Source organism: Bradysia coprophila (assembly GCF_014529535.1).
Source record: "Bradysia coprophila strain Holo2 chromosome IV unlocalized genomic scaffold, BU_Bcop_v1 contig_84, whole genome shotgun sequence".
Classification (NCBI taxonomy): Eukaryota; Metazoa; Arthropoda; class Insecta; order Diptera; family Sciaridae; genus Bradysia; species Bradysia coprophila.
Genome location: NW_023503376.1, coordinates 4,396,783 through 4,422,962, shown reverse-complemented (window position 1 = coordinate 4,422,962; position 26,180 = coordinate 4,396,783). Strand labels below are relative to the sequence as shown.

At 36.7% G+C, this 26,180-nt stretch overlaps 1 protein-coding gene across 2 annotated transcripts in view; it reads left to right on the top strand.

Moving 5' to 3' along the window:
- LOC119072570 (facilitated trehalose transporter Tret1-2 homolog) overlaps positions 1–26,180 on the top strand; it is a 30,476-nt gene that overhangs the window by 1,778 nt on the left and 2,518 nt on the right. The window contains exons 2-9 of one of the 2 annotated variants that reach the window (XM_037177812.1): positions 6,696–6,728; positions 21,556–21,752; positions 21,818–21,884; positions 21,957–22,135; positions 22,221–22,513; positions 22,579–22,830; positions 22,907–23,113; positions 23,182–23,351. In XM_037177812.1, coding sequence (XP_037033707.1) covers positions 6,696–6,728; positions 21,556–21,752; positions 21,818–21,884; positions 21,957–22,135; positions 22,221–22,513; positions 22,579–22,830; positions 22,907–23,113; positions 23,182–23,351 — 1,398 coding nt within the window. Of the gene's footprint in view, positions 1–6,695; positions 6,729–14,918; positions 15,060–21,555; positions 21,753–21,817; positions 21,885–21,956; positions 22,136–22,220; positions 22,514–22,578; positions 22,831–22,906; positions 23,114–23,181; positions 23,352–26,180 lie in introns of those variants that run through there. The other variant, XM_037177813.1, reaches the window with a different exon arrangement.

Here is a 26,180-nt window from a genome sequence, read left to right as displayed (position 1 = left end):
ATCACATACAAATTTAAACTGGGCTCAACTCTCAATTTCTTTAATATTTGACAGCTGACCCCGAGACCAATTAAATTTAACTGGTTTTCGCTCTCCTTAAACACTGTATTGTTTAATGTGCCCAGTAGATATGATTTGCCAGTATCGGCACCCGGTGCCAAAAGAACACACTTTTCAACAACGTAAAAAGTGAGCTCGCACTGGCAAATTCAATGCTACAAATGCTTTTTCGCCCTGTCATCAACTTAATTACTCCTTTTACAAAATTTTGGTATCAAAAATTCGTGTGCGACTTCACCTTTTGCGTAGTTGAAAAATGCGTTGTTTTAGCACCGTGTGCCAGATTATCCCACGTCGGTTTGACAGTATTTATTCAGCAAATGCCAATATTTAGAGCCAACGGTGGTGTATTAGTCGGAAGCGTCCGTCCTTACGATTTCTTTGCATCTTCAAATTGTAGATGCTTTAAAAAGGGAGCTTGGGAAATTCGTTCAGTAAGTTAAACATCGGATGCCTCACAAAAAGGTCAACCTGAAAACGTCTAGTTAGACTGTCAAAAGTCACCAGAAACTTAGATGTGACCCGATGCTTTTCAGAGCTACTTCACTTTTTGGGACACTATTGGCCGAAAACACCCGAGCAACAGGCTACTTCACCGAATGGAACGCACTCACTAGCCGTGGGGTAAACAACGATTTGACTGAGTGAGTGCGAAGCAACAGAGATATATCAAAATATATGTCATGTTGTTTCCTCGCACTCACGTAGTCAAATGGTTGTTTACCCCACGGCTAGTGAGTGCGTTCCATTCGGCGAAGTAGCCTATTTTGTGTTCCATTGTAATCCGATATTCTCCACAGTCTGAACAATGGAAAACGGAGGATAATTGTGGGTACGAACAACGCAAGGCTACTCGTCTCTTTTCGACCTTAAACGTTAAGGGTCAACAAAAAATTTTGCATTACGTTTTTCTGGGTTAATCTGAGTATTTGTCCGGGTCAACATTGAGCATTGACCCGAAAATTCAGGTCAGGCTACATCATGCCTATGTCGAAATCGAAAATCGTTCAGTTCTGACTTGACCTATTGCAAGATTTAATTCAAATTGATTGATATTACTTTTCCGCCTGACAAGTCTTGAATCAACAGATTAATTTCTTCGTTCTTCCGAGCGCTAGTTACAACGCAAATACAAATTTTGAGAACCAAACTTATTTACTTACATTTTAAACGGAAAACAAGAAAAGAAAACGGAAAACAATCAACGAATCAACACCACATTCATTCCGGACGAAAAATGTTTTTCGAACAAATTTTTATGAACTTGTTTATCTTCGACGGAATTGATGTCTTGCCATTTTTTTTTCCTCATTGCAAATGGGACGCCTTTGTTGCTCAGTCAAAATATACACACACCAGGCTGTGACTCAAATGTTTTTTCCACTAAAAAAACAAAACAAAAACCAGAAGAATTGAGTCGAGTCGTAAAACATTAGTTTAGATACGAAGATAATAAATCATTTCGAATGAAATGCTTAGAATTCGGAAGAAAAAACAAATCGATAAAAAACAAAACTATTATAAGAAATGGTTTGTGTTTAATACACACGCTTATCCCAACAGACGACGGCCGAAATGTAAACATTTTTTTTTATTTTGCTTTCGATTCCATTCTCGCTATTTAATTGATGGCAAATTACGTAAAAATGTTTGCTCTTCAGCATATTCATTCGATTGCCACTTGACGTCCCATCATAATAGTCAGAAATAAAAATTGATTTTCATTTTGATTTTTGTTTTTTTAGAATTTAACTTTTAGCCTTACAATGCTTTAGCAGTAGAGGTACCTATGTCTCCGTTCGTTTCGTGTACTTTGAATTAAAAATAGTTCTTAAAAAGGCAGAAAAACAATCGATCTTCCATTCGTATTTCAAACAACAGCCACGTAATCAAACAGAGAATTACCTTGAACATTTTAACAGCGACTGTTATACACAACCTTAGTCAAATATTTTTCACCAAGTTTGCTGGACGAATGTCAACCATGAGCAAATAGCACCGTAGAGAATTCATATCTACTAAAATGAAATGGATATCTGGCCCGAGACAATAAAAACAAAATACTTCGTCTGAGGACAGACAGTTTACTACACAATAAAAGAATAGAACATAGAGCAGAGCATCAAACATTTATTTCAACTTTATTCGAAATGACTTTGTTGGTGTTTCTCCTTCTCACGAGTCTAGGTCATAATTTGGCAGACCTTCTGAATTATTTCACGAACATAACAACACAACAACATTAACTCTCATAAATCGTTTTAGTACATTTATAGTCGGTATACGTCCTTAAGCTCCTAACAATCAACCGGTTTCTTTCAATCATGTAGCTACAATTAACCATTTTTTTCTCTTCATTATCCTGTTTTGTTGCTTGCGTGTTACCTTTACATGGAACATGTTCGCAACAGCAGAGTATGGACATTCGAGGAGGTTTATGTCAATGTATCTTCGTACATTCATCTTACAGTTAGAGCATGAATGTGCTTCAGCTGTTTTTCAGCTGATCAATACAATCAAAACTGTTTAGTAGCAGCTTCAACCGGGCTAGGGAAAAATCTCCGAGTGTATTATCGTCGGGGACGATAATATCGTCTTTGAAACGATAATATCGTCGCTGTGACGATATTATCGTTTTCTGTAGCAATATTATCGCCCGTGCAACGGTATTATCGTCATGCAACAACATTATCGTTTCTGCAGTGATAATATCACCCGTGAAACGATATTATCATACAGGAAACGATATTATCATTTCTGATAAGATATTATCACCCGTGAAACAATATTATCGTCCGAGCGACGATAATATCGTATTATACGACAATAATATCGTTTTCCGGACGATATTATCGTTTTCTGTAACAATATTATCGTCCGTGCAACGATATTATCGCCCATGAAACGATATTATCGCCGATTGAAACGATATTATTGTTTTTGCGACGATAATATCGTTTCATGCAACAATATTATCGTTTCTCCAGTGATAATATCACCTGTGAAACAATATTATCGTCCGAGCGACGATAATATCGTATTATACGACAATAATATCGTTTTCCGGACGATATTATCGTTTTCTGTAACAATATTATCGTCCGTGCAACGATATTATCGCCCATGAAACGATATTATTGTTTTTGCGACGATAATATCGTTTCATGCAACGATATTATCGTTTCTGCAGTGATAATATCACCCGTGAAACGATATTATCGCCGATTGAAACGATATTATTGTTTTTGCGACGATAATATCGTATCAGACGACAATAATATCGTTTTCTGAAACAATAATATCGTCCTAGCAACGATATTATCATCCATGAAACGATATTATTATTATGAAACGATAATACACTCGGAGATTTTTCCCGTCACCGCTTCAACCGTATATGAACCGTGTTGATTGTATGTTTGGGTGAATCAGCTGAATCAAATTCATGCTCAAATTTCACTGTCCCTGACTGTAATTTGTAGTACAAGCAGGACGAGGATAGTCTGAAGGGCTAAACTTGACATTGAAACGACATCAACACTGATGTGTTCCTCTTATTTCATTCGTATGATACGTAATCGGGAAGCTCTCTTATTTGAATACTGCTGCTCGTATTCACATTGTCTTAATTTTCATTTCGTTTTTCTTTCGCTGCGGGGGACAAACAATCAAAATAACGAAAAATACTTTCTCCATTTTCTCCGAACTGAAATCTTTTTCCGTATAGCTTAAGAAACGAGCCATGGCGTCACTCTTGCTCTTCAAATGTGTTTACTATCAATTAAGTGAATCTGATGCCAATTGATTGCGATGGAAAATTTGCGTATAAACATCAGCGTCGAATTACAGTGTGGAAATTTTCCTTGAAATTTTGCGATGAAAAAGCAAAATTTTAATTTTTCGTTGGAACAGGCCCACTTTAAAATGTTTGCTGACGAAGAATGTTTTCGACTTTGATCAATTAACTAAATCGTCAAATGAATTGTTGCCAATCTAAAGTTCAAATGATTGGATACTCATTTAGTCACATAACATTTATGCCGGGTAATGGACACGAGGAAGGGGAATGTTACAGTATTACTCTGCAATTAATCAGCAAGTTTAATGTTGGTAATAATCTAGTAATGCCACTCCATTGAACCTTAGGGATCTTAGAAAAATCTGTAAGTTAGTTAGTTACCCTTCATCCGAGACTACTTTTCAACGGGAATATCCTTGGGAATATCTTCTATTTGGATTCAGATTTTTTAATGAATTCTTGTCATTATAAGATCCGATGTTAACCTTACATCTTACAGTTCAACGAATCTATATTTCGTACAAAAAAATTAAAATCAGCGATTGCCAGCTGTTTCACACTTCCAAATTTTTCATCGTTTTCCTGTAGGACTCAGGGGATGTTGATACCGACTATTAATTTATCAATATAATTTGATTCACTTGAATGTTTTGTTCCCCGGACTTAACGTATGGCGCATTGAAGCTCATAGATTAAGATTTTACGATAAAGAAGTCTCAAATGAATGAAGTATCAACCGAATTTTCTTTGTATTCTTAAAGACATACGGGTCGCTTTAATACCACACCATCATAACTTCTAATTGTGTTCATTTAAGTAGAAATGCTTCAATGAGTTATTGAGTGAAACGTTTTGTTGTACTTAAATTGACGCATTCAAATTCAATTATTGAAAGTGTTCTTGATTAAATTCAAACAAAACTCTTGAATAGTTTCAATAGTCGCCTCTATATTTGGTAATTTCAACAACTCCTGAGTTGTAGAGAGGGATTCTTTTGAATTTCGACTGACCGAAATTGGCGCTATTTTTTCCGGGACTTTTTTATATATGTCTAGTTAGGCCTTGGTGCCTAGGCCCCAAAACCAGTCTCAGACATTTTTGATCTTCCATACCTGGCTGGTTGTAAGTGGCCAAAAGTCGAAAAATGAGGCTTCGTAGTTCGGATTTCATTTCCGTAAGGTGGCGAGGACACGGGCGTGTATGGGTTCGTTGGAAAGCTGAGGTCAAGTACTCCTGGGCCAAATATTAACTTCATAAAATTTGATGATAATCGGCGGAAAATATGACTTCCGAAAAATTTCTCAGAATCGATGGAACCTCCGTGAACTTTGATGAGTGCTGTGACCTCACTAATGCAATTATTTGATTAAATTATTACTTATTATGAATGTGGAGGACCTCAGCTTTACACCGATATCCATATTTAGTAGTTTGGTACGTGACTACGTAACAGATGAAAACTGTGTGTTTCACTCCGCCAAACTAGTAAATATGCGTATCGCTGTAAAGCTGAGGTCCTCCACATTCATAATAAGTAATAATTTAACCAAATAATTGCATTAGTGAGGTCACAGCTCTCATCAAAGTTCACGGAGGTTCCATCGATTCTGAGAAATTTTCCAGAAGTCATATTTTCGGCCGATTATCAGCAAATTTTATGAAGTTAATATTTGCCCCAGGAGTGCTTGACCTCAGCTTTCCAACGAACCCATACACGCCCGTGTCCTCGCCACCTTACGGAAATGAAATCCGAACTACGAAACCTCATTTTTCGACTGTTGGCCACTTACAACCAGCCAGGTATGGAAGATCAAAAATGTCTGAGACTGGTTTTGGGGCCTAGGCACCAAGGCCTAACTAGGCATATATAAAAAAGTCCCGGAAAAAATAGCGCCGATTTCGGTCAGTCGAAATTCAAAAGAATCCCTCAGAATGGTCAACTCACTGCCTATCTTTCATCCGAAAGACAAAAGTTCTTGTTGGTCTGTTGAGGGAAAAGAGAGAACTGGCCAAAACATTTATATGAGCTCACTACAGTCTATTTGCAAGGAGTCAAAACTAAATTTCTTGATCGAGTAAAGTAAAAGATTTGACTTCTTGGAAGCCTAAGAACTCAAAATCTCCAATTTGAAGGTCAACTTATAAGCAGACATTTAAGCGACTACCTATGCTCAAAGCGGAAGCATTGTAACCTACGCGCCCCAATATCACGCTACCAAGCATTCTCACCTTGCTCCATTTTTTCGCCGAACACATTTTAGCTGAACGAACATTCATCAAACATTTGCTCATTTACTGTCTTACAGTTTAAATATCGTGCTCAATTAGCATATTATACGTATAATTTGAGTAATGAGTTATTACCTGTTATGTTTGCTGTCTCCAATCAGCCGGTCAAAGAACTAACGACACAATGCTGAACCTGTTTCTCACAGTTACTAATTATTATGCCAATTAATATGAATGGATATTGTACGAGCGATTTTAAATGTGTATAATGTTCTGCTTGAAACGTGTTAATATCGACGGTTTTTTTGTTCAGAATTTATGTTTCGTTGTATTAGCTGTTAGAGCAGACATTAAAGTTTTTTTAATTAAAAGTTTTTAGTAAGGAACAAATTTGCGAACAAATCAGACTAATTTAGCATATAATCGATGGATAGTGGGTCGCAATTTATTGATTTTTTTGCCTCTTTTTAGCATGTAGCATTGATTGATTGGAAGATAAGTAGTTGAAAAAGTAAAACTTTTGAATAATAACGATTTTGACCCATATCATTTACCCCACAAAGTGTGATGCAATTATCTTAAATATTTTTTTCTTCTCTCTTTTCAGTATTGGAGCGAGTGCATTAAGTTTACAACAGCGGTAAGTAGTTAAGAAACGTTTTTTTTTATATTTTTGTGGTAAATAATAAAAATGAATACGAGACACTTAAACCACAACGAAGGTCTGCTGCGTTATGGCCATTTAAAAGTCATATCTTAATTTAATTATCGGTTAGGAATTCGCAGCGAAAGTGGAACGGCTGCTTCACACTGTCGAATACTTTCATTAATTGTTTCTCGGTTGTTACACTGAAAATGTAAAAGGAAGGAAACAGTTCTGATAATTTGACGATGATGTGTTTCCTTAACATTGAAAATTATCCGAGAATTATGCAGCACGTTCTCTCCCATGGGGAGAAAATAGAACTTTTTTCATTTGAACTGTCACTTCGTCTATGTTGTCAAAAATGTTATGGCGAATCGATGTTTTCGTTTCGTGGTGAAAATCGGCAAAAGACAACACGCTTTGTGTTCACCACTGGGAGAAATAGGAAATTCCAACTCGAGCGAAATTACGCTCTTGTTGAAATTCCCTATTTTCTCCGCTCGGTAAACAAATAGTATATGTTACAGCTGCGTGAAAATGTTTTGGGAAAAATAAGGAAAACTTGGAGAAATCAGGAAAATAAGGAAAAAATGAAAAAGTTTTCCCTAAAATAGTCCCTAATTACACTGATTGCGAAAGTTGATTTTCCCTCATTCACGAAGCGAAAATAGCTATTTTCGTCCCATAACATGAACAATCCAAAACTCCATTATAAAACACGGGATAACAATGAAAGATTGCATTTTCGTGTGATTCTTGACATTGTAGTGCGTCCGCTAAGGCTGGGAAATACACTAGGATCGTGCAAATTGAGGTAAAATTGATTTTATGATTTTGTTATGATCTGTATATAATGCTGATTCCAAAATCATCAGGCGTAACTCCGGCAGCTCACTCGTTCCGCCTGAAGCGGCCGTTATGTCACTTTGGCTTCACTAAATTTTCATGCCCATTTCCAAACAGATATCGATGCGGAATCAGCTGTAAAATATTCTTAAATGTTCAAAGTTTTTTTTAGAATAATTTTTTTGCTGACAAAAAAAATCCAAAATGGCCGAAAAAAATGGCGGAAGTTGGATTTTCATTTTTTTTCTGTTTAAAACCCATCGAAATACTAAAAAATTCCGAAGCAGAAAAAAATGAAAATCCAACTTCCGCCATTTTTTTCGGCCATTTTGGATTTTTTTGTCAACAAAAAAATTATTTTAAAAAAAACTTTGAACATTTAAGAATATTTTACAGCTGATTCCGCATCGATATCTGTTTGGAAATGGGCATGAAAATTCAGTGAAGCCAAAGTGACATAACGGCCGCTCCAGGCGGAACGAGTGAGCTGCCGGAGTTACCCCTGATGATTTTGGAATCAGCATTCCATACAGATCATAACAAAATAATAAAATCAATTTTACCTCAATTTGCACAATCTTTTGCCTTAGCGGACACACTATTGGCTTCGTCAATAAATCGCAACATTCTAACCGCACTTGAGTGGAGAAAATAAGGTTATTAAGTAGAAGCAACGCACTTCAAGCAAAGGTGATCATAGTCGACAGCTGCCAAATAGAGTACTATTTTGTATGAAACTGTTTTTTACAGTGTTTCACAGTTGTATGACACACTGTACAGTTTCAGTACCCTATTTAGAGTACCGCTCATGCTTGAAGTGCGTTGGTAGAAGGCATCCAGTTTTCCAAAAGTTGACATTTCAATATCAAACTACAAAGACGAAGAAGCTCCAATTTATCAGATGGCTGAACGTTATGCATTTGTAAAAATCTTCTGATATGCATAAACGTTCCTACTGTCCATAATAAATGCACTGACGACCTAAATTATTGGCTGTCTGAATTTTATATTCAAAATTGATGTAAGAAAACTGGATACCATTTCCATTAAATTCGAATTGATGCAACGCTTCAGTTGCACAGATTTTTGCATGAACAATATGCCCATTAAACAAGCAATGTTCATGTAAATCAGCACTTATTTTTCACAATTTAATCTCTGTAAAAATTCTGATTCTTTTATTCATTCGCACGTATCACTCGCCGATTTGAGTTCACGTTCTTTTGATAAATAAATTCAACAAAATCTGATGCATCATTATTCAATGACGTAATTGTGTTGCTGTTGGAAACTTCTGATTAACACACTTGATGACGTCAATCCTTTCACTCAAAGCTTAGCTAATTGATTCTTTCTATTTTTAGTAAATTTAGATATTTTGGAACGTTTCAATTTCACCACATGAAGCATTTGAAACCGGCTGTGTGGTTGATTGATGTTCAGTCTACAAGTTGTTGAGTAATTCAGTCAGCGGCGTGGAATCTGAAGCAAATGCTCGTTGCTCTAAATAATTAAAACTTAAGCCGGTCACAGCAAGTAGTCATCATAAAATGTTACTTCCACTGCGATTACGTTTACTTCTCTTATCTAACAGTCTTTGGATTCATAGATCCTTGAGAAAATCTTTTATTGATAAGAAACGTTCGTCTAGACTTTGATCATTCAATCAACTGAATACTCTTACGAAACGTTTTACAACTTGAACTAGTCTATATGTAACGATAAGGCTTGTAAAACGGAGTTCCCACCGTTGTTCACTACCGCTTACTTAAATGGACAGCCGAGCTACAATTGGTAGGCGATATAACCTTCAAGGAAACTTATCAAATTCAATTAGACAAACAGTGAGAACATTAAAACTTGTCGGTGCGCTGGCCAATAACTTTAACATTAAGGTTGGTCATGTCCAAGGTATATATAACGGCGGAGGTAATACCATATATAACCGAATCCGAAGTGTGGTGGCACAGATACCTTGGTCATGTCATAGTCATAATGTCTAACCTACTTCTCAATTCCCTTCAAACGTCATCCATGCATCGGTGTTTTTTGCTTCGTCTATTTTTACACTGTTATCTGCACGTGGATCTCGGTAACCCACAAACGTTATAGTCATCACCAAAGTATTTTCTGTCCGCGCTGATAACATATTTTGAATTTTTTTTTTCGTTCAAAGCTTCGGTCAACTACGCTGTGTATTTGATTATCACTGTCCTTGATATTGAATACACGACACATTTTCTCATTCATGCATGTAACGTTCATAAATGTGTGCGCTCAAACATACTTTATAATATTTCGAAGAGTGTTCGGAATAAATTAGCATAAATATTTCAAATAAAATGACGAAGGATTGGTTGTTCTATTCCATTGTTGCATAATATACTCAACTAACGAAATGAGTATTCAATTTATTGAGCGAAACTTTGTAATTTTAAAACTGTATAAGGTCAAAGCATCGATTTAATATTCTATGATTTATGCGGTCATATGCACACACATAACATTGTTCAATGAAGATTTTGTAAAAGATTTCTTGAACGAAACTTATCTTTATTACAAGTATGACAACGTTGATATTATCGATATTTTCATTTATCACAAGAACATAATAATGGATTTAACCTTAGAACGATATGCGTGTAGATATTATGCGATGAGGAATGCTTTATTTTGACCGAAATTAATCAATTGACCTGCAGTTTAAATTGCTTACATTGTATTGGTTGACATAGCATTCCACTTTAGATTCGAACAAAATAACTGCGAACCTATTGAGGCGCGAACAGAGTCGATTTTTTAAGAAATTTGATCTTAGTATCGAAATGGAACACTTTTCAACACTAGTGGAAGTGCTGAGATGAAACGGTATCGAAATTGAAGGTTGGTTCAGTCATTCGTTCAAACTTATTAAGAAATTCATTTCACAGCTTCCGAAGGACAGAGTGAAATGAGTTTTGTTTTGACACTAGTGAGTTAAAGTACTTCATTTCGATGTTAGTTCTACACACGAAACATTCCCAATTACGAAAAGAGTAGTTTATGTTATGTTACAGTGCAGGGGGTGTCTTGGCACTAGTGATTTTCAATGAAATCACACATACGGCTTGATGAAAGAAGTCCAAAAGATTTGGGCATTGAATCGGGCGCTGATTCGCCTATGAGCGATCATCGCGATCGCCCGGGGTCAGAAGGTTAAATTTTATGATTTTATTAAACGGAAAATACATTTCCTCTAAAACTTCCCAGGTCGGAGCTTTATAAAATTTCGACCGAGTGGGTCAGAGAATGTTCAGATTTTTTCGCGGTTTGTTAAGCGATTTACATCTATTGTTAAGAGCAGCCCCATGTCGTTACCGAAAGTGATAACTTGAATTGACATTTGTACATCTTGTTGTCAAGTAATATTTATCAGCGCGAATAAAATCGAAATCTTACACGATCTTGCATACGAATTATTGGAAATTCAATCACTACATTCAAACGTGATCAATTACGCTCATTTAGCACGACCAGCTTGGAAGCAGGGCCGGAATGGTGTCGTGTGATTCACAATCTGTGAACTATGGGTTTGTTCCGAGTATAACTGTAAACACGAATTTTGACTGCCGAACGAACACGATTTCATCCACAGAGATCGGTTTTGATTAAAATATTTATTTATTTATTTATTCCAATGGCTTGAAAACCACAAAATACAAACAAAAGCACAATACAACAAAATGTTGTATCGACAATGTAAAAACAATTCAAAATTCTTATCCATCCGGCCAGCATGATTTCAAATGACAAGTTCCACTGATGGTCACAGATTTCCTGACTGGGAGATCTCCGAAGAAATGTTCAGCCACATTCGAATGGGATACGAGACCATGTGAAACGATGACAAAATAATTACTTGAAGAGATGTGTACGGTAAATATGACCAGCCGCCTAGCCGGTGTAGATCTGTTCCTTTGATATGTTGGTAGGCAGTCGACTCGATCTCCATTGACCGGGAGATTTCAATGAAATGTTCGGTCATCATGAATTGAAAATCTAAACCATGCGAAACTTTCATATCGTTGCGTTCGACCAAAATTTGGGGTTGCGATGAATTAATGTTTGACTTTGTGATCATTGACTGGGAGATTTCGGATGAAATGTACAGTCGCCGGTTTGTTGACATTCGATAAGCAATCTTCAAGGACCAATCCATGGGAACGAAACAAAATTGGTTGTCAACATCCTTGATACAAAGCCCATCAGTTGATCATAATGCTGTGTTAGCGCGAGTTTCAGGTTATGTTTCCTGCTCTGATTTTCGTGTCCGATTTGTTGATTAACCTGCCGAGCTAATCACTGTACTCCATGTGCTTAGCGTTGATGAACGTCTTATATTGATAATTATGTTCACCGGCAAAGAAACAACAGCTTAAAACACTTAAAACTTTACATTTTACTTTCCTGCCAAACACAAACCGTATGTCAACTTGGCCGCGTTCACTTCGTTCTATATTAAAATATTGATGAGGTTATGTCTATATGGATGAAATTTGACAATTCGTATGGCCTTGGAACAGACCTATAGAAAAAAGCGCTTTGAGTGAAAGAAAGGCGACTAAAGACGCGTTTTAAGTGAAAGAAGGCGCTCCAGAAACTCAACATATTGCCAGTTGAATGAAAATCGTAAAAACACATTTGTAATTTGTCTAGTTGCCTTATAATCCATGCCTTCTTGGTAGTACATTTCGTAACACAACAACGTCGCAATCTTTATCAATTGCATTATCAGAAGTCAAGCTAAAGATAACATCATTAATCGGAAGTATGAAGTGACTTTTCGCTGATCAGCACATAAATAAATCAATTGAGCGATGACTCAATGGAAATTCACGAATTGATTTTGATTGGTTCTCAAGGAATGAACCGTTGAATTAGCACATAGATAACACATAGAAATAGAATCAAATCACTGACTGATAAATGCTTCTTGTGAGCCATAATGTTTTGAAGACATCTCGATAAAATTTTCAGATCAGAAAACGTTTCTGGAACTAAGTAAAATATGTGACGGAAGTGTTCTACGAAAATTTATGTTTAACGGCCAATATTACTGTTATTACTGATATCAGTGATTAGCCTAGTCGTAAGTTTTCATTGAATCGGGAAGTCGCTTAGTTTGTGAGTACATCGTTCAATCAATGAATTACTGGAGTACTGTCAGTGAGGCCCAGGCAGTAGTTGTTAGTATTTATCTCAATAAGTATTACCGCTCAGATATCTTGGTTTTCAACGGTACTAGGAACGACAAATAGACCAATCACATACAAAATATAAGAAACTTTATTGTAAACGTCTGTTTGTGTAAACGATTATCAAAAGACTAACTTAATAGATTTCGTCTCAGCAAACTAAAACGAATGCACCGATTCCTAGATTATTCTGATTACTCAAAGTCCAACACTCCTCCTTAATCAGAATAATCTACCACTCCTCCTTAATCCAGAAGGTGCGATTCCAAATAACATTTCTGTCGTACTTCCTTTTTGTGTTCAATTTATGTTTCTGTTTTCCATTTCCTGTGACCAATTCCTTCTACCGGGTTCTATTTCCTGGTGGTCAATTCCTTCCTTTCCATATTCCTTTTCCAAATCTTCATCTCGATCCCAATTCTAGCTCCATTCTACCGCTTCCAATCGGATATCAGCTCATTTTAAACTCATTAATTCTTTTTAATTCGGTTCTGCCATGATCAATTCCAGATACCAGATTCCGCAACCAATTCGAATTCCATGATTGCTTCTGGACCCCATGATCAATTCTCAATTCCACCGATTGTAACTATCGTTACTTCGATTGTCATTACTTTCATGCAACCGTGTTACGACTTCCCGTGCAATCGTTTTCCTGATTCCGATCGTGCCAATTCCAGTATGGTTTATTTTCCAATACCGTGCCATTCCGATCGTAACATTCCAGTATCGTCTGTTTCCAGATACTGTTCCGTTCGTTCACATCGAACAAAATAGGTTTGTATACAAAATAAAACTTTTCTTCCTCATTTCCCGCGTTTTCTGGGCCCATAACCTCTTGGTTTTCCGCGGTATTAGGAACGACAAATAGACCAATCACATATAAAATATCAGAAACGTTATTGTAAACGTCGTTTGTGTAAACGATTATCGAAAGACTAACTTAATAGATTTCGTCTCAGCAAACTAAAACGAATGCACCGATTCCTAGATTATTCTGATTACTCAAAAATCCAACAAGATACGTTCAGATATTCAGGTTTTTTTTGTAGGTTTAAGTAGACAGCTTTTTGGCAGTGTATCAACCAACAATAAAAATGTTAGTGCGGTCCAACTCTGAACTTAAACATTGAGCAAAACTTAAAAATGGCCGAAGTTACTTTAACCTGTTACAGACAGCTGTCATGTGTTATCGACGATGACATCACTAATAAACGACAAGCTCTGACTAATGAGATCAAAAAGCATGTCCAAAACAAATGAAGTAAAAGATTTCTGAAATCATTTTCTGAAAATCTTCGATCAAATGAAGTAATAGATAGTAAAACTGTCAATATGCTTGTGACAGGTTAATAAAAGTGTAATAACGACAGGTGAATGTAACTTTCGCCCAAGTTTTATTTTCATATTATTCCTTCCTATCGTTCCGAGAGATTTCTTTCTCCTTTTTTTGTGTTAATCGACTACCGGCAATAGAGATTGCAAATATACAAAAATCAAGCATGCGCCTGTCGATTTAATTATATATCGTTCAAAGTGAAAAATGTCCTATTATACGGCACTTTGTAAAAAATAAAAATAGAACGGTGTGTGGTGCTCTGTTTGGTCTCGGTTTGTGTAAAAATAATTGAGTTATTTATTTGTCGAAACAGTTTAAGTTCACGGACTAACATTATTGTTTACCTCAGTTAAATTTCTCGTACAAGAAAATCCAAAGTTTAGAAAGAAAAATTGTTCTTGAAAATATCAAAACAAACAAAATTGATAACCCGGCTGCAAGTGGTATTACCGTACACAATAAAATTCGTAGTTTGTCTACGGCTTGTTTGAAAGATCATACACACCAAAAAAAAGAGGAAATGTGATAAGACCGATTTCATAACATCGCAATGTAAATAAAATGTTTATTGCCGCTGAAGAGACTCTATTTTCTGGTTGATTGCTGCAACAGATCAAAAGCTATTTGCGCGGTTTTTTCTTACTTATTTCGCGGTTTTCATCATAAAATGTGAATGCAACACGATCAGAGAGAGATTTTTTTCAATAAATAAGATTTTACGATCGCACAAGTTGTAATTTTGTAATGCGAACGTGTAATAGCAACAAATGAACTGGCTGTGAAATTTCGAAGAAAAAAACTTTCAGTTGAATCGTACAGCTACACACGATTGTTAATAACAAAATCGCTTGTAGATACATATGTAATGCCTGTATTAGTCACGACAAGCACCGTTATTATTGGCAGGTAATTCAAAATCGATTTCCTTTCAGTCACCATGCCATTTAATCCCTTCGTAAAATTCTTGGTATTTGCAAACAATTCCAAAAATGTCTGAACGAATTTTGTACCGAAAACATTTACCTAACAAACCGTTCAACTGATTCACGTCATAAATGTTAAATGTATCTTGCCAAAACCAGTTTTTAGCTGTGAAATACTGCGATTATGTCAGTATACTAATTCGTAGTTAATGTACACCGATATTGTGTTAAAGGTGCATCGTTATAGATAAATGGCACATGAACGAAAATGTTCAGGTCAATAACTGTTGTTTCAATGTCGAAAGTGAAAAGGAGCTGTTCTATCAAGTTTAAAACAAATGTGGACAGTCGTCACAAAATCCCTTATCAATTTTGCCATTGGAAATCCCTAACGATTTTTGGTGTAAGTTAAACTCAATGGCAATAGAGATAAATCGTATTTTAATTGACTAAATGGGTTGAATCAGAAAGGGAACCTTCTAATGAAGCGGTTTTTCAATTAACCGAACCACTTTTATTCAGGTCATTTAATGTGTTCGTATGATTGTTGAATTCTTCAAGCCGTTTGCCCTGGACTGTTTCGATTCAATAACAGTCCGAAATCGAATCTAAATTTTCCATTTAAAAATTTACCACACAACAGGAAGTAATGCGTTTTGTAACAGTTGCTGATTGATTTCGAATTGCTTGTTACAATTCTCAGTAAATATGTCATAGACATATTGATTTCAATGTTGTCGTTCTGCGCTGGATATCGAATCTATTCGCTCGTCTAGTTTAGCTATTTGATGTGATAATTTATAGAATTGTAGAATCGAAGCCACCTTCATGAACACAAGTTTTTAGACCCGTACGAAGTACTGGGGTCTTATAGGTTTACGCATACGTTTGTAACACGTCGAATTGGACTCCCTGAGTAAGGGGAAACCTATTGTGGTTGTCTAGAGATGCCAAATCCGCGAAAAAAAATGTCCGTCTGTCTGTCTGCACGATAACTTGAGAAAAACGCATCCGATTTTGAAAATTCTTTTTTTTCCCGTTTGGTAATGTCAAAAGACAGGCTAAGTTCGAAGATGAGTGATTTTGGATCGACCCCTCCCGAGCTGTGGCCCAATAAGTGCTTTACGGTTTTTCGAAGATATCTCCGGACATTCAAGCGTTACACTTGTACCTGATACGTCAAATAAAAGGTATTTACAATACCGATCGACAAAAAAAAGTTTATGGAAATCGGATGACCGACTCGTGAGTTAGACCCCTTGGTGTGGAACAGGCACAGTGCGGCAAGCAGTTTTTGCTTGTAGGTCGGCAACATTTCAACATATTTCGTCTGTTTTAGCTTTATTAGATAGGTATTGACCATACCAATCAGGGAAAAAAAGTTTTTGAAATTATGTTCTCCGGAGCGTGAGCTAGGTCTCTTGGAGTGAGCTCTTATCTGGCTACTCGGAAGTACAGTGAACGTGGTGTATTTTGACAATATCTCGAGTAAATTTTGACCGAATTTCATGAATTTTTTTTTGTTTCAAAGGTATTAACGAATGTAAAGCGTCGGTACTATTTCCGGTCTCCTAACAAAATGGCTGCCGGCGGCCATATTGGATTTTAGTAAAACGATATAAAGTGGGAAAAATGATGCTTAGAGAGTTTCTGTTAACATGGAAATAATGTGTTAAGTGTGAGGGGTTTCAGGGATTCCATATATGGACATCTATATATACCTATATACAGCTATATTGAGCTATATACAGGCATATAGAGCTATATAATAGCATATATTTATCTGTGAAATGTTTATTTATAGTGAAATATAGTTAAATATAGCGGTATATAGCTGTTTAAATAGGAATTTACGAAATTTGCTTTCGTACGGGGCTGTCTATATTGCCTCCGGCAATTTATTTGTATATGATAACAAGGCAAAGAGTGGATAATGTATAAGTGATTTTAAAGGCTTTTGACACGAATAGGTGTTTCGTACGGGTCGGCGTTAGCTATGTTTTTAAAGGTGCTACAGGCACCTGGTTCCAATAGATATTTGATACTAGTTGCATCAAGTGCCATTCAACTATTTCCATAAGGTGCAAATAGACGCTTTATACCATTTGCATCAGATGCCAATAGACATTTTATACCATTTGCATCAGGTGTCAATAGACGCTTTATACCATTTTCATCAGGTGCCAATAGACGCTTTATACCATTTGCATCAGATGCCAATAGACATCCTATACCATTTGCATCAGGTGTCAATAGACGCTTTATACCATTTGCATCAGGTGCCAATAGACATTTTATACTATTTCCATCAGGTGCAAATAGACATTTTATACCATTTGCATCAGGTGTCAATAGACGCTTTATACCATTTGCATCTGGTGCCAATAGACGCTTTATACCATTTGCATCAGGTGCCAACAGTAGTCACTACGTAGTTTTTTGGTAAAAATTTTAAAATTTATCTTGCGTAGCTTCCGGAGAAACTTGTGATTGTCGTCAAAAAAATAAACTAAAACGGAAACGGAAGTTAAGAACCGTCTACGTCCATACATTTCTTTGCAATCCAAAGATATATCACCCGAAAATTCGTACATCGAATCAATTGATATTGGACGCGAAATCTCGTGCAGCGAACGAGATTGTATTATTCCGTCAATTGATACAATTAATTTGTATTCCTTCGAATACATAAAATGAAACAATGAGATACAACCATCATTGGCTTATACCATATGTTCTGAATTTCATTTAATTTATTTGTTGTGCCATATGCCGAGATATAGCATTTTGCATGACCTTCACGTCACATATAAAATTGTATTAATTCTTTGGCATTAGCCACTGTCGTTACGCTGGGTGATTCGTATCACAAAACAAAATGAAATTAGTTTTTGTTTTCGACTTGTGATTATTAGGAATTAAGTGAATTTCGACGATGTGGGTGTCTGTCGTATACTGACGAGATGGGCTATATGCTGGTTTTGATGTTGTTTTGATTAAAAACAGGGTACTGTGCGTTCTTTTTTTATTGTTTATAATTGGTTCGCATTAAAGAGAAATTAAGTTCGTAATTCGACAGGAAAACATATTTTTTTGTTATTGTTAAATTACGATGTTATCATCACTTTCGAAACTGGTAAACAAACAAATTCATTTGACTTGAAGTCATGGAAAATTATTTTCTGAACGACAATCCACTGGTTTGGTTTGGTTGTATTTAACTAGTTTTTCACGGTCTTACTAATGGTTTCGTCTTGTTTGAAACAAGTTACTGTTGACCAAGACCATTCTTATTGTCCCTTCTATTTAAGATTTCAAATTTAAAGCAGCTCTAATGTCCCCAACACCGCCAGGTTTTTGCATATGATAATGATGCAGGGTCGAACTGGCCCTATTGGCCTTTTGGTTTGCCTAAAAGGCTTTTTCGCTTTTTATTTTTAACATTTAACGAAGGACATTTTCCCTTTTTTTACTATTCGTGATTCAATGCCCGAAGTAGTTACTTGAACCCTGCAATATTAGAAACTAAGTAAAGTTCTTTCCTAATCTTACCTACATTCTGTCATACAATTACTGATCTTGTACTTCTTCAGTTTTGGTATTTTTCGAATTTTTTATAGTCGTTGTCGATAACGAATGATCTTACAAGAAATTGATGTCTTATCATTCACCAAGTGGATTGACCGATTGACCTCGCGCTTCATTTTTTCTGTAGAACTTCATTTACAGCTTACCTCCATGTGAACAACTTCACTTTATTCATTACAGATCAAACGGCATAGAACTTGGTTCACATGAAAATGAGCTGTAGAGTATGAAGTACTACAAATGAACTGGGTGAATTCTAAAACCTTGTAAAGTCATACGTTTTCAATGACGACTATAAAAATACGAGGTAGAATCTAGCTAGTGTTCCATTATATCGAAAACCTCGGTCCACCTGTAGAGGCGCCACAATTGTTTTTCAGTATTTCATTCTTTACACTCTGTTGTCTTGTGAAACAACTTCACTCTGGTAAAATATCCATGAAATACCATTGCCGAGAAGTTGGTGCACAAAAAATAGAGTGCTGACATTAGTGCATCTACGACCAAATGTACTAGAAATGTAATAGAATCATACAAAAATCTATGGTTTCCAAACAGTTTTTCCCTTTTTATCATGTCCGGAGCGATAGCGGAGGACTTGACGCAGTCTAACTTCCAAAAAAAGAACGAAGAAATTTTTTTGAGACGCGGCAACTATATATAGGCGAGAATTTAAGTTTCTTTCCTTTGGCCTGTATCACCACAAATCTTATTCGCGCTTCAAATACGAGCAAAACGAGCTATCACTCGACTATGTAGCTTTAAAATTACCGGAGATACATCGTTTCGAAATTGGCACTTTTCATAGAAAATGTACCAAATTGACTTTTCCCAAACAATCAAAATCTTTCAACTTACTCTGTATGTTTCTATCTGTCTATCTGTCTATCTATCGACGGTCGATCTCGGAAACTAGTCAGCCAATCTCCATGAAATTTTGCAGGAACCTCAGGGTGGGCATAAAAATGAAAATGTGATACGCCATTACCCCAGGAAAAACCAGAATTTTGTTTTATTGGCCTCGAAGTGGTTTCTGAGTGTGGTTTTCGAGGGTCGGAAACGCGTTTTCGGCTGTAGCTTAGCTGTATTGAAACCTAAAGAGGCGTGCGACCCATCAAATGAAAGGTATTCGTAACACGATTCGAACAAAAAAATAATTTAAAAAATCGGGTCAGATTCGTTTGAGCTAGAGTGATTAGAGTGACCAAATTTTGAGCTACTCGAGCGTAGGATGAAAGGACTAATATTTTTTTGGGTTATGAGAGATAGAGAGTTACTTTCTTCGGCAAAGTCTCAGAGTTTTACGAGTAGAACAGAGGGGCATATGTGAAAAATGTCGAAAGTTAGAAATGGGTGGGTCAATTAGGGTTTTAGAGTTATTTGTGAATGGTGGCAGATAGAGAGTTACTTTCTTCGGCAAAGTCTCAGAGTTTTACGAGTAGAACAGAGGGGCATATGTGAAAAATGTCGAAAGTTGGAAATGGGTGGGTCAATTGGGGTTTTGGAGATATTTCTTGAATGGTGGCAGATAGGGAATTACTTTCTTCGTCCAATTTTCGAATTTCGTCCAATTTTCGATTTTCGTCAAATTTTCGATTTTCGTCAAATTTTCGATTTTCGTCAAATTTTCTATTTTCGTCAAATTTTCGAATTTCGTCAAATTTTCTATTTTTGTCAAATTTTCGATTTTCGTCAAATTTTCGACTTTCGTCAAATTTTCGAATTTCGTCAAATTTTCGAATTTCGTCAAATTTTCGAATTTCGTCAAATTTTCGAATTTCTTCTAAAACTTCTAAAACGACTGATATCCCAACAAAAATCTCTTCGAGAAAAGTGTGACGCAGTCTTTGAAGTACGATTTCTAAAATGAATGATATCGTTGACGCTTTCAGCTTCGTTACGCCCAATTTTAGTTCAAACAAGCTGGCTTAGGTTTTCTCATCATCTGCCAAATAATTTTTACAAAAAATTTTTTTGACTGGAAACAACCAAAATTTTACCAAAAAAATCTGCGTCGCAAAGTGGCAAATGTTCAGGAGCAAGAAAATTTATCTGCCACATGCGACGCAGATTTTTTTGGTAAAATTTTGGTTGTTTCCAGTCAATTTTTTTTTTGGTAAAAATTATTTGGCAGATGATGAGAAAACCTAAGCCAGCTTGTTTGAACTAAAATTGGGTGTAAAATTTAATTTTTGCGTAACGAAGCTGAAAGCGTCAACTCTAGCGATATCATTCATTTTAGAAATCGTACTTCAAAGACTGCGTCACACTTTTCTCGAAGAGATTTTTGTTGGGATGTAATATAAAACTAAAGAAGTAAAAGATTCTCCATCATCAAACGTATTAATCGTAAAAACTAATCGAATCACATTCAATAAAGTGACGTAATTTCCAATGAACTGGAATGACCGATTCTTCAAAATCTGTCGATTTATTTTTGTCAAAATAATGTGAAAATGGGCGCTTTAGAATCCGTTTTTAAAATCGATATTTCCTCCGAGGTGACATTAGACCTGGTTGGTTTATATTCATTGGTAATTTCAGCGTTTTAATATCAAACCTCCGAGCAAAGGTATGTACTAGCCACCCTAATGCTCCAAAATGACGAATTGATGAATTGATGGGTTGAGCTCTTAATGTTCTTTTAATGAATGTCTCTTTGATAAGAACACAATGTTCGAAAAATAAAATCGGAAATTCGAAGTGGCAGCATGCTTTCGTTATCTGTTTAAAATTTCTTATCATCGAAATGAGATAAGCGATTTAAGTGACTTATACAATTGCGAGTGTTTAACTTCCGCAACAATGACTTCCTCATCCATCATTTACTATTTACCAATTCTGCTGTTTTGCTGAGACTCAAAAAATATATTTTCCATTTACCATTACAGAGAAGACACAGTAGATCAAAAACCAGACGATGCCTTCCGGGAAGTAATTGCCAGCTGTAGATCTTTGAGTAGCTATGACACGAATAACTTACGTACAGCACTGCCACAAGCATTCGTAGCAGTGGTTGCTGCCTCATTTCACATTGTTATCGGTATATCACTTGCGTTCAGCGCCATTCTCATTCCACAAGTCGAAGGTAATTTCCCATTCAAATTTCGAAAAGAATTTCATTTTTAAAACGTTTCGTATCAAATTTTAAAGCACCCGACAGTGACCTGAAATTGACACCGATCCAGACATCATGGGTCGCCAGTATAATTGTTCTATCGTGAGTTGTCTCTAAATTTTATTTAATCGTTGTGCACTTTAGCAAGTAATTTCAATCGAAACACTTTAAAAGCGTTCCGGTGGGTTGCCTGATTGCAGGAGTTTTAATGGAATGGATTGGTCGATTAAATGCCATAAAATTAGCGGCGATCCCATGTTGCGTAGGATGGATTTTAATGGCAACATCAACAAACATTTACATGATGTTGGGTGGCCGTATTTTAACGGGATTAGGATCTGCGATCGGAACTAGTAAGTAATTTGTAGCCGCTTCTCAAATCAGTGGTGATGTGTTGCAAAGAAACATTTTCTACAAATTTCTGAATTCAATCCACAGGCCCGGCTATCGTTTATATAACTGAAGTGGCCAGACCAGATTTACGAGGATCTTTGATTTCAACCGCACCAACGCTAGCCTCATTTGGAATGGTCATTGCATACGCAAAGGGTGCTTATATGTCTTGGAGACTAGTCGCTTGGTTGAACATCATCTACACACTGATGCCAGTCATTTTAATTCAAATTTTCGTTCCCGAATCTCCAGTCTGGCTGGTAGCCAAGGGTCGCATTGAAGATGCAGCAAAATCTCTCAAATATTTGTACAAGGCGTATCCTCAACCGGAACACACGGTAAGCGAGTGTTGATTCTTATGGAAAGATCATTTCATTAACTTACGAATATTCGATTCGACCAGACACAAAGTATGGCTGACATGCATCTGGCCTCATTGCAAAGAGAACACGAAACGAATTTGGCCAGTAAAATGAAGGTTCCGTCTCGTGCTGATTTTGCGCCAATGCAGAAGGACGGTTTCCAGAATTCCAAATGGGCTGGTTTCCTGAAACCCACCGGCTACAAACCAATGATCATCCTGTTCTGGTTGTTCCTGATTCAGCAATTCAGCGGCATTTACATCACACTTTTCTTTGCTGTCACATTCTTCCAGGTACAGTCTTGTAACAATTCTTGCTTTATGCCCGAACGATCGTGAGCCGGTAGTGTTATGAACCGAACTATTGTAGGAAGTGGGAACCGACATCAATGCATTCCATGCATCCATCTTTGTTGGCGTTACTCGATTCGTTATGTCTCTGATGAATGCTTGGCTGTTGAAACGATTCAGAAGACGTCCGCTTATCATGGTCTCTTCGCTTGGTATGGCTGCATGCATGTTCGTTTCCGGTTTAGTCACTTACTGGATCAAACAGGGTGAAACTGGTCTCGGATGGGTAAGTGGTTCAAACACATTCATTTTGTCCATTATCTCAGTAGTTCAACGAATTGTTTAAATTTTTAGATTCCGGTCGCTTGCTTACTGTTATATGTTTGTACGTCTATGATTGGACTGCTGACGATACCGTGGACAATGACGGCTGAACTATTTCCCACCGATATTCGAGGCATTGCCCATTCGATATCCTATTCAATGGCGAATGTGCTTATGTTCGCTGCTATTCAAAGTTACAGGTTAGTGTTGTGCAGTGATGTTGTTGTTTCGGTGATGTTATAATGTGTAAGATTCAACTGATATGATTAGGTCGACCTCTTACCTACTTACTAATCTACTACTTCCTTTGTTTAAAGTGTCGCGTAATTTAATTTTGATATCGAAATCTTTGACTTTTGAATTGGTTTAATCATTACATTTTGCTATATAAGAAAGCACTTTCCAGGACTCATTATTTATGTCGTCAATATCCATTTTGCTTTCTTGAAAGAAAAATCCTTAAAAATCGTGTAAAAATGCTTGAAAATCCTTTGAAATTAATTTAAAACGAGCCGTCAGAACAGTCGGAGCGTTTGCTGCCACTGAGCCCTGTACAAACCCGTACATCTATTGCGTACGTGACCCTAGTTCGTCCGTCGCCCTACTCTTACCGTAAGCCTACTGCGCCCGTAAACGTCGGCAAAGTAAAATTCTTATGAAATGTGTACGTCTTAAAAATTGCGCATAGCGCAATTACGAAGCCCCGTACGGCGTTCCTTTCAAATGTAACACAAATTTCGAATTGACCTAAAATTAAGTAAGAATCATTTTCACCGATTTATATTGATTTAAAAAAAATTCAAAATGGCGGCCGACGGCCATTTTGTTAGGAGGTGGAAAGTAGTACCGACGCTTTACATTCGTTAATACCTTTCAAACAAAAAACAATTTGAAATTCGGTCAAAGTTTACTCGAGATATTAACAAAACATAGCTAACGCCGACCCGTACGAAACACCTATTCGTATCAAAAGCCTTTAATGTGAAACTCTTCATTTCTCTTACTTCATTTTCTTCTCTGCTGAAAAACTATTCTCTATCTTCTTTAAAATCACTTACATTATCCACTCTTTGCCTTGTTATCATATACAACTAAATAGCCGGAGGCAATATAGACAGCCCGGTACGAAGACAAATTTCATAAATTCCTATTTAAACAGCTATATACCGCTTTATTTACCTATATTTCACTATAAATAAACATTTCACAGATGAATATGTTATTATATAGCTCTATATGCCTGTATATAGCTCAATATAGCTGTATATAGGTATATATAGATGTCCGTATATGGAATCCCTGAAACCCTCACACTTAACACATTATTTCCATGTTAACAGAAACTCTCTAAGTATCATTTTTCCCAAGATATTTCTATTTTACTAAAATCCAATATGGCCGCCGGCAGCCATTTTGTTAGGAGACCGGAAATAGTACCGACGCTTTACATTCGTTAATATCTTTCAAACAAAAAAAAATTCATGAAATTCGGTCAAAATTTACTCGAGATATTGTCAAAATACACCACGTTCACTGTACGGCCGAGTAGCCAGATAAGAGCTCACTCCAAGAGACCTAGCTCACGCTCCGGAGAACATAATTTCATAAAAAAAAATTTCCCTGATTGGTACGGTCAATACCTATCTAATAAAGCTAAAACAGACGAAATATGTTCAAATGTGGCCGACCTACAAGCAAAAACTGCTTGCCGCCCTGTGCCTGTTCCACACCAAGGGGTCTAACTCACGAGTCGGTCATCCGATTTCCATAAACTTTTTTTTTGTCGATCGGTATTGTAAATACCTTTTATTTGACGTATCACTTACAAGTTTAACGTTTAAATGTCCGGAGATATCTTCGAAAAACCGTAAAGCACTTATTGGGCCACAGCTCGGGAGGGGTCGATCCAAAATCACTCATCTTCGAACTTAGCCTGTCTTTTGACATTACCAAACGGGAAAAAAAAGAATTTTCAAAATCGGATGCGTTTTACTCAAGTTATCGTGCAGACAGACAGACGGACAGACGGACATTTTTTTTTCGCGGATTTGGCATCTCTAGACAACCACAATAGGTTTCCCCTTACTCAGGGAGTCCAATTCGACGTGTTACAAACGTATGCGTAAACCTATAAGACCCCAGTACTTCGTACGGGTCTAAATACTCGGAAAATCGTTTGGGGATTTTCTTTTAGAAAATACTTTCTGCCCCTCGGTCTGCACACATTTCTTTTCGCTCGAGTTCCCAGATGAGGTGTGAAAATCCGATTTAGGAGCAATGGACCCTTTACAAATTTTCAGCCTACACTTAGGCGAAAAAATATTCGTTTTTTGATGATTGTAATCGACCAATGGTACAAAACTTTATTTTACCTGGAAAACACATTAATTCCAGGGGTGACGTTATCTAATATGCCGAAAAAAAAACACCAAAACAAACAAACAGAGCACACAAACAGAGCATAATTACTCTTCTCTTTCCCATGGATCGCGGGAAGCGACGACATATGTCAACATTCAACTTGTCTCGTGTAACGATTGAAACGACTGAAGATGGTTAGACCACGCTAACCTCTGACCGCCACAGTATCTGGAGGTTGAAACTTCATTTTGTCTCCACTTTCGCTTCACGCGATCCATGGGAAAGGGAAGAGTAATTATGCTCTGTTTGTATGCTCTGTTTGTTTGTTTTGGTGTTTGTTGTGCATATTTGATAACGTCACCCCAGGAAATAATGTGTTTTCCAGGTAAAATTTGTACCATTGGTCGATAACAAATTAAAACGAAAATCTTTTTTTAGAAAGTAAAACCACTTAAGCACTCAAAACGTGTTACTTTTAGTGGAAAAATTGGTTTGGAGCAACCTGTGCAGATCACAATCACAATCTCCAAAGGTTTCGTTAAGTGTTCATAGAAATCACCAAAAAACGAATATTTTCCCGCCTAAATGTAGGCTACAAATTTGTGAAAGATTGCTCTAACCTTCAGTGGAATGGAATGAATGCATTTGTTAGCCAGCTTTTTGTAAGG